The sequence below is a fragment of the Nannospalax galili genome, unplaced genomic scaffold (assembly GCF_000622305.1).
Source record: "Nannospalax galili isolate Female #2095 unplaced genomic scaffold, S.galili_v1.0 scaffold613, whole genome shotgun sequence".
NCBI classification, from domain to species: Eukaryota; Metazoa; Chordata; class Mammalia; order Rodentia; family Spalacidae; genus Nannospalax; species Nannospalax galili.
The window spans coordinates 1,219,150-1,229,338 of NW_008332065.1; the positions used below are offsets into that span (position 1 = coordinate 1,219,150).

General features: G+C 33.0%; 1 protein-coding gene across 3 annotated transcripts in view; it reads left to right on the top strand.

Annotated features, from left to right (window-relative positions):
• Phip (pleckstrin homology domain interacting protein) overlaps positions 1-10,189 on the top strand; it is a 154,632-nt gene that overhangs the window by 69,002 nt on the left and 75,441 nt on the right. For all 3 annotated transcript variants that reach the window (XM_008827171.3, XM_017796638.2, XM_029560662.1), the window contains one exon: positions 9,061-9,189. In XM_008827171.3, the coding sequence (XP_008825393.1) occupies positions 9,061-9,189 (129 nt within the window). The remainder of the gene's footprint in view (positions 1-9,060; positions 9,190-10,189) is intronic.

Genomic DNA, 10,189 nt, shown 5'->3' on the forward strand with positions numbered 1-10,189 from the left:
TTTAAAAATTCTTGATTGAAATAATTACAGAACATAAGCTACTTGAAATGAACTTTTTTCCTTTAAGGTTTTGAATAGTTTCTAATTTTTGTATTAGTTTTAATTAGACTTTAATGTACTTCCCTGAACCCTATTAAATTCAGGTTTTAAGAAAACCTTTTATAATTAAGGTAAATTTTATTTCATGTTTTAAGACTAGAGACATGTACATTACAAAGATAAAGTGCTTTGCTCAGGTTTGTCTTGGTATAAAATCCTGTGTTTAGGGGTTGGGGAGATGGCTGTCCTTCTAGAGGACCCAGATTCAGTTTCTGGCACCCATGTGATGGCTAAAAGCCATTCATAACTCCAGTTCCAAGGATTCCCACACCCTCTTCTGGCCTCTGCAGGCATTGCACAACATGGGTACACTTAACATACATGCAAGCAAAACACTCATATACATCGGATTTTAAATCCCATGTTTTATTAGACCATGCCTAATTTGTTCTTAATGCTAATCTACCTAGTATTTTTGTTTTGTTGCAAGTTTTCAGTATCATTGCACAACTAACTTCCAGTGATACTTAGTATCTCGAGGGGTGGTTTTAAGAACGGCATTCCTCTGAGCAGCTCTTTGTAGATCTTTGTTTAACAATTTGTTCCATCTTTTAATTTATAAGTTAATGAGTGCCAATATTATTTTTGCTCAGTGTTCATTCATTGCTTGTTTTGTGTATGGGTAGATGGCAGATAAAGCTTCCAGCACTGTTGCTAAGAATGTAATGATAGTTGGAGATGGTATAGAAGCTGGTGACTTTGCTATCCCTCTCATAGTGCTAAGTTTTAGCCTCAGTTAAAATTAGTTGGCTTTTTGTAGCTAATCAGTACATACTTCAGTGGTTCAAATGCCTCAAATCTTTGATGAGTCCAGATTCATTCTATGGTATTAGGTTGTAACTAATCATAAATCACAATTGAGTTTAGTAAATATTTTTGAGCATTAGCTGAAAGGTCTAGTCATCCTCGCTTGGAGGACTTGAGGATGAATAGTTCCTATACAGTCCTCCATTTTTAGACTAGAAATTGTGAACGTTAAATTTTGTTTTATTTGTGGGAATTTTAAAAATTGAAGCTCATTAAACTAGTGAGTAATTTATCATTGAATTGTACCAGAGAATAAGGAAGGTAAACTGTGCCTTTTTAAAAAATGGTTTTTTTTTAATGTATCTATACATATACTTAAAAATAAACAGGGTTTAGGATGAGTTCAGATGCCAAAGTGTTTACCTAATGTGTCCAAGACCTTTCACTCTGTCTACATTCTTGCAAAATAAAACCTCCAGATTTTTATCAAGTATAGTTTGAAAATACTGCTTCAGCTAGTCATACTTTTAAAATAATTAAACTTCATATTTATAATTTTTAATATGTAAATTTTGTATTACATATACCATATACTATATGATATATAAACATATATTTGATAAATATAGTCATTAGTTTGTATACTTTACCTATTAGGAAAATTAAAGAAGCAGGTAAAAATCTTGTGAAATGGCCGGATGTGGTGATGCACACCTTTAATCCCAGCACTTGGGAGGCAGAGGCGGGTTCAAGGCCAGCCTGGTCTACATAGTGAGTTCCAGGCCAGCTGGGGCTACAGGGAGACCCTGTCTCAAAAAGACACCCACACCCCTCCCCCCCAAAAAATCTTGTGTTATTAAAGGTTTCAAATGAAAAAGTTGAATTTTTAAATGCTTATGTTTGAGATATAGTAATTATATTTTAATGAAAGTAAAGTGGTTGATGATATTAAGGGACATTAATATTTTAATAAGTATCAACAGCATTTAATTTTCTGTATTAAACCATGAAAATCTTCAAGCAATTTTTTTTTATAATTTATTTTAGGACTTAAGATTTATGAAAATCAAAAAATTTGAGATTGAGAATTCAGATGTCCTTTTTATGCTTATCTTTTTTCTAATTTATTTCATTTCAGAATCTTATAAGTGAATTCAAAACTTAATAGTGATATTTCAGAAAAAATAAAAATAATGGGATTCATTTTCTTGTTTTATCACTGGCTTTCCTCTTTATGATAAAAGCATTTGGGAATCAGTCTCTGAGTTTGTTTTTATTATTTATGAGTCATATATGGTAAGGATGATGCTTAAAAAGGGCTGACAGGAGGTGGCATTTAGTAGACAAATGTATTTGTATACCACTCCACCTCTCTTCCACTCTGTTAATACCTTCTTTAAATTAAAATAATCTTAAACTTTGAAAAGCATTTGTTGTAAATGAACAAAAGTCCCCCCGCCCCGCCAAATTCTCCCACTCTGATTTTCTCCCTCTTCTCTACCTCTCTGCTGCTGGTTTTCCTTCAATAAATGAAGTAAAGAAATTAAAGAGACTGTTGGAGTGAGATGTATGAATATTAAGACATTATTCATTTAAAAGACAATACTGAGTTTTCTAGTTCTTGGGATTTGTTCTTAACATTTTTAAAAAACACCAGTAATTCATTCATGCTTCGGCTGAACAGTCCTTATATAACTTAATCAAGGAAAGTGATACATATTTGACTATTTCATTGAAGCTTGTAGCATGTATTAGGAATACTCAAACCAGTTGGCTATTGCTTAGCAAGCCCATGTTTTTGATTGGCATTGATATGAAGAAAATGCCATTATAATTTTGTTTTAATAGTTTTTGAAACTCTTAATTTTCTAAACTCCAGTTAAATGCTAAAAGTCAGATATGTTATTTGTAGAAATAATTTGGAAATGTTTGCAAACTCTGGACTGAAGTTCACGGCCTTATATCTTTTGCATTCCTAGAAAGAAGCAGGTAGGTTTAGAGGTTTATAAAAAGCTTTTAAAAACAGTTGTTTTTGACTCATTTTTTTCCCCTTTAAATTATACAGTACAAGTAAAATTTAACAACAATCGTGGATATTAATTTAAATGATTATAAGACACTTTCACATCTCTTAGTTCTAGTATATATTGAATATATAAATATGTAAAAATAGTATATGTATTAAATAGTAAAGTTGTTTCTAGAGTGGCATTTGTCAATCCCTTGTTAGTACAGTACATATTTTCATTCTCTGGTGATTTGCTTTATCTCTTTACTGTTTCCTTCCTCTCTGGTCCTGCTTACTCCATATCTTCCTAATTTTGTCTTGATACTCGAAGCTGCAGTTTCATGCTTTATCTGGTTTTGATTTTAGTTGAAGAATATGTTTCTCATTAGCAAATACTTTTACTGAATTTGATACCTGCTTTGCTTTTGTTCTTTCATGGGTACATTCCAAATAAGTTACTATTTAATTCAAGTTTTCCTTATTTTTATAACTGTTTTATAATTTTTCTTTCACTTAAGAATTAAAAAAAAAATGTTCCAGTGTCCACTAATCCAAAGCAATATATTTCTCCCTGCAACACTCCAAATAAGCAGAGGCTGCCAATAAACCACTCAGAATTTTTGTAGATGCATACATCTGACATTATCATGTTCTCAGTGTGACCTGTAGTTATAGATAATTGTAGCTGTCTGTATCCAGGAAAGAGATTCAGAATAGGCATAACTTATGTTACAGATTGTGAATCAGGAATCCAGGTTTGTTCATTCCACTTCCCCCTCTCTGTTTCAGTCTTTCCTTTCACTATCTAATAACAATGTCATATGTCTATATTTTCTGTTAAAAACGGCACTCTGGATGCCTCTAGAAGCCTGTTTCCTTGAGTAAGAAATTACTTTCCATTTTCTAAGTAATAACTATTTTTTTGCAACTTTCCTAGGGTCTTTTCTTGGCACCAAAAATACCTTATTATTGGCATAAACATTTGTTTCCAACTTGTCATACTGTATTTTATAAGTAATATTTATGTAATAATTACCCATAGTAGTAGTCCATTACCCATTCATAAAGTGAGATTTTATAGTCATAACAGAAAGTATATACAATTATGTATAGAGTAAAAAAGTGCAGTTGAAGGACTTTCCATTAGCAAATATGTGATATTTATCTTGTAGTGAGTACAAAATATGAGCACCTCCAAAATGGGAAAGACTTGGCTGTTTTTACCAAGTTAACAGCCTGAGGACTTAAGAATACTTGAAATGAATGACAAATACTCATGACAGTTGCTAAAGATAAGTGATCAGGTTGGATGGTCAGACAATATTTTGTGAAGAGAACTGATTGGAACGCTGTGAAAAGGATGTTTTAAGTGGGTAAAAAAGAATCACACAAATAAGAGGAAAATTATAACAAACAATAAGGGTTAGACATGTCCATAAAAGAATCTAGAAAGTTCGTTTTGAATAGACTTTTGAAATAATCGGTAATATGTTGAAAACATAAGCCGGGGTGGATTAAAAATTGGCGTCAAATGACTTTGTAAACCAAAAGAATAGTGAGTATTATGATGGTTTTGGTAAATATAGTCCAGAAGCCAAGAAGCAGTAGTTTGGTTGCTAGTAGTCATATTACAGATGTGAAATTAGTACTCAGAAGATGTAATATGGATAGGAAGTTGGAAATTTGTGAAGAAAATTAAGTTTACGTACCACTCCATGATTTCTGAAAGATACAGGGCTGGGGAGCAACAGGGAGGAAAGACAGAGTACATACATTCATACTGTTGTGCCTAGATAACCCTGATGGTGATGGCATTTCTAGTGGAAGTTCAAAAAGTTTAAGAAAGAGCTTATTTTTAATACATAGACATTCTGGTGGACTGCCTCTTACGGAAATGTCCTGACTAGAGGTGCTCTAGGAACACGGAAGGGAAGGTTGGAGTGTGCCTTGTAGATGATATTTTTTTCTTCCTTGAGACAGAGGACAGTGTAGAGGGCTGAGAATAAATCTTTTGAGAAATACTCCTATTTAGCAGAATAGTCAAGGAAGAGACAAATCCCTGGAGAGTTTTGGGTAGCCATTATTTCATTTCAGGGAGTTCAGAAACTGAGAGTAGGTTTCATGGGAGGCTTGGTGACTGATATTGGGGTCCTCGGAATCGGAATATTGATAAAATTCCCTATCATTGGGTTTATGTCGACCTGTCTTGTTCTTTATTTAGATGAAAATCTCGTTGATTATTCAAAATCATTTTTATATTTCCGTTTTATATACTAATTTGATTGACTGGCTTATCAAGGCAGTAGATATCAATCACAGTTTTCTCTTTCAGATAAATTAATCTTGACATGCACATTTCAGTTAACTATTCTTAGTTCATGTATAATAATTTTACATTAACATTTTAGTATTAAAGGAAACATTTAGTAACAATCTTTTTTTTAAATGCTCTTTTTTATTACCTTTATTTGTGTGTGAGGGAATTGTGAGTGTGTACCTGCCAGATTATGCGTGTGGAGATCAGAGGACAGCTTCATAGAGTTGGAGTTATTCCTTCCTCTACCATCTTAATCCCAGAGATTGCACTCGGGCTATTGGGCTTGGTGGCAAGTTCCTTTTTACCTACCAAGTCATCTCACTGGCCCATGTATCATACATTCTTATATTTTTCCCAATGTTGCCTAACTCCAGATTTGATAAGTTCTTGAAATAAGCCTTCTGGAACATCTAGATTTTGGAACCAAATAGGACTCTTAATAACCATTTCAGTGCCCTTCATCTTTACACAGAAATATGAGATGATTTGCCCATGAGTAACGAATTCTTCTGAGGCTTACACATCTCTAAATATAGGCATTGTGCTCATTTCTTTTAAATACTTATAAGATTTAGTCAATATAGAATTTTCTAATAAGGGAGTTGTTATAACATGATCCTCAAAAAGCAGAGTACCATAATTTTCCCGAGTACCTTTAAAAAATTCCGCCTTTTGAAAATTTTGCCATTCTTGGCAAATACCTTATGAATTATCTATTCTTTAGTATTGTTTAATGATCTTTATGGCCCAGTAATGTATAATACACATACAACAGAAATAGTTAATGTAAATCTCACTTGTTTAAAAAATTCATCATTACTATGTCTGTTTTGTAATATTTTAACTAGAAAAAAATAGCATAAACTATATTAAATTTTATGTGGAGTCATTCTCTTAGGAAGTGCATTTAGTTTTCTGATAGGCCTATATACCTTTTATATAGATAGAGAGGATCTTTTTTCTTTAAGGTGATTAATTGCTTCTAGTTACACATGTATATGAAAATACTGTCTTCAATATTATATTTTTCCTTTGAGATCCTTATAAATTCTTTGATTGGCTTAAAAGAATGAAATACTTTTAAATTCAAAGAGAAGTGTTTTTCTGCTTTGTTTTGTTAGTCATCATACATACCATAAAAACAACTAGGGTTGGTACTTTTAATTATACAGAAAAAGTGAAATATTTTTCTATGTTGTTTCATCAGTGCTTTTAAAAGCCTCATCTACATGTTGTCTGAGGAGCCTTTCAGAAAAATAAACATTTTGGCAAGCACTTTACCACTCAGATACATCCAAACTTAGTTTTTTTTTAAGCTGGGTGTAGTCAAGCCCAGTGTAGTAGTTTACAGTGTAGCTCTTAGTGTGGTAATCCCAAAACTGAGAGCAGCTGGATGCAGGAAAGTCAGTTAAAAGGTCAACCTGGACTGTATGAGGCCATGTCTCAAAACAAAATAATAAGATAAAACAAAACCTTCTTAATAAGATCATAAGCACCTCTTAATAAGATACCTTCTTAATAAGATCATAAGCACCTCTTCATTAATAGACTTTAAAAAGGTATTCTTTTATAACTAGTAGTGCACTTTTACTTTCCTTATGAGATCAAAACGTACTTTAAATTTTTTTGTATAAAAGTCACTTTGAGCCAGGCATGGTGGCACATGCCTTTGAAAGTCCCAGCACTCAGGAGGCAGAGGCAGGTGGATCTCTGTGAGTTAAAGGCCAACCTGGTCTACATAGTGAGTTTCAGGCCAGCTGTGGCTACAGAGAGACCCTGTCTCAAAAAAGACCAAAAAAAAAAAGTCGCTTTGACTGAACAGATTCCTTGACGAAGAACATTACAGTTGAAGGTGTCAAGTAGGACACAGTGATTTTACATACGATTACAATATTTTTGATTGGGCTTTTTTTTTTTTTAGAGATTTATAAGATACTCTGCTAAAATATTCTTCTGCACCACTACTAACTATAAATATGACCACATTGATAGCGTGAGTATATATATATGAGTAATTTCTCTCCCTAAAAAAAGGTTAAATGCAGAGAAAGATTAATAAAAACATCCAGAGAGGATGCTGTGCTCATGAAGACCTATCAGATTTCTGTTGTCATTGCGGAGTCAGACTGTTGCACCTCTTCCTGTATACTGTTGTGACTGAAACTTAGACTCATATAAAGTTGTGTTTCTGGATGCATTTACGAAGCAGTTGCCCTTTGTTTTTTGTCTTCTGGAAATTTGAAGTGAGCTGAGAAAACATCTAACTTGTCTAGAACCCTTCCATTTGATATAAAACTTTTTTAGGGGTAGCCTTTTTTGTTTATGTGATTAATTACTTGTAACAGTTTGTATAACTTTTATTTGCCTAGAAAAATATTGAACATTAAAAATGTGAACCCTGACATTTCTACTTACAGTCTGTCAGTTTGGGTATATTCCATGTGGCTAATTTCTTACTCTACTCTGGATGAAATAGGTCTGTCCTTTCTTGGTTTTGAGTGGTTCTAATGAGACTTAGCATCACGTACCTTTCTCTGCTGTCTTACCTTTCAAGTTTCTTTACACCCAAGAAACTATCCTATTTCATTATTTATCTTTTTGCGTCTGTGGTAAGTTTTTTATGTATATTAGCATTAGATAAGCTTACTAGTTTTCTTTTATGTGATTACTTTCTAAGAAGAACTACTTTCTTTTCTGTTATCAGCACCCGAAACATCATTAATACCGTGTATACATTTTTGCCCTCATCCCCAGATAGCTAAAGGAAAAGTTAGTTGGCTTTTTGCAGCCATTCTGTCTGTTGTATTTTATAGTGATGTTTTCTCTTCGACCAAAGTATTTACTTTCCTGGAGAAATCAGTAGTTCTGCATTTTAAAATTCCTGTTTGGTGAATTGTTCATGACAAATTTTTAATACTAAAAGAAAGCTACCATTTCTCTTTCCAAGCATTTCCTAGGATGTAACTAATCAAACTCAGTTTGTTCTAGATCAGTGGATACCGGAACAGAAAGGAGGTATTTCTTACCTGATAATGTGTGTGTGTTCCGATTCTGCTAATCCAGAAATCCAATCACATTTGTTGAAAATCATCCTTAGTTATTATTTGTTAGGGAGTCAACTCCCTATTTTAGTTGTTTCTGAAATTCTGAAATTCAGTCCCTAGATGTGCTTTAGATAGGGTAGAATTTTTACCTCTTTCAGAACACTGCTAAAGAAGTTTTCAACTGGAACATAGTCTGAAGAAACACTGAGAGCAAAAAATTCAGAGTGGTGATTGGCCACCTCTGTTTGATTGACAGGTTGCAGGGAGAAACCCATTCGTTCTGGATTAATGGAACTGGAAAACAGAAAACAATTATCAGGTAAAAAAACCCTTTTCTTTAACCTTTAAAATTCACCATTAAAGGATGAGTCAGACCACCAGGGAATTTTTTTTTTAAACCAAAAACAATGAAATTTAGTGTGTCTTATAAACAGTGATCTCTGGCTGCTACTTCTAAGCGTTACCAAATATTGCTACCGTTGCTCCATGTTCTTAGCCTTTACAGAAAGGGCATGAATGAATGGAAATAGATGGAATGTATGGTTCAATTATGCTTTAGACCTGGGTTTAAAATGTGAAGTAGAATTCTCTGGGTGGGGGGAGATCTGTGTTCTTTACTTTCTGAATTATGTCTGGATTGTGAATAGAGTTCTTTGTTTTTCAAAGCTGTTAATCTAGCACTTTTCATGAATGTCCATTTTATTATACTTTGCTTATTATACTTAATCTTCCCTTTACTGCAATGTATACTATTAAATCTTTCATTATAAAATTCTAGTAACAGTAGTACCATTTTAAAAATATTTTAATGGCAGTTTTCTGATTGTTGGTTAAATATGTTTCAGATTGAAGGCCAAGGACATGGTGCAGTGTTTGACTGCAAATGCTCTCCTGATGGTCAGCATTTTGCATGTACAGACTCCCATGGACATCTTTTAATTTTTGGTTTTGGGTCCAGTAGCAAGTATGACAAGGTAGAGTATGATATAAATGTACATCATTTTCCTAGCTCGTGGGTTAAGTTGGGGGTTATATAGTTTATTTTTGCAGTAAATGAGAATGAACATTTTTTAAAGCAAAAAACTTGAAGAATAAATAGTAGGAAGACAAGTTTTTAGAAAGTGTGCTAAAGAGAGTAGCTATAAAAATCTCACTTCTGTAATGAATTAGTCTTTATTTTAAAATCTGTGTATTTCAGAAGGAAAAACTCGACTTACCCTCTTATAACAATCTAGAGTTGAGTTCTTAACTTCAGATCTATTATCTTGAAATGGAAGATGTTACCCATAAAGGGGCTTTTTCAGATTATGTAAAACACTTATTTAAGTTATATATATTTATGTAGGGTATAGCTGTTTAACTTTCATGTGGTTCTCAAAAATTTATGACCTCCCAGTGTTTTGTCACTGAAGATTCTTTATTTATGATGGGGTGATATAAAACAATTGTAGTAGCAAAATAAATAATTCATTTAGCTCAAAACATTACAAATTAATTGAAATTATAGCTGTATCAGAGTTGAGTTCATAATAATTTTGTGTTATCAAACATTTTAGAGAAAGTATCTCTGTGAAAGGCACGTTCAGTGTTTTGTGCCTTGATACTGTTTTATGTACCATTTAAATTGAATAACTTATTTTTAATGAAAGTTGCATTTTAATGTAAGTGGTTTTATGACAGTTCTAGAGAAAACTTAAAGCAGCAGCTTTTCTTATAAAAGGCAGTGTATAAAATATCAGTTTGTTTGTATGAATTTAAGAGAATATTCTCCCTCTAATGCTAAGGACACAGGCTGCATGGAAGCTGAAGCTATACCATGGCCCCAGATTACTTTTTCAATACTTGCTTAATGCTGTAATTTGTTGCATGGTGTTTTGTCTTCATTAGAAATGTTATCAGTCTTTATCTACCTTCGTGGCTCACTTGACCCCTATCCATATACACGTTTTATCCATTACACTACATTGCAAAACC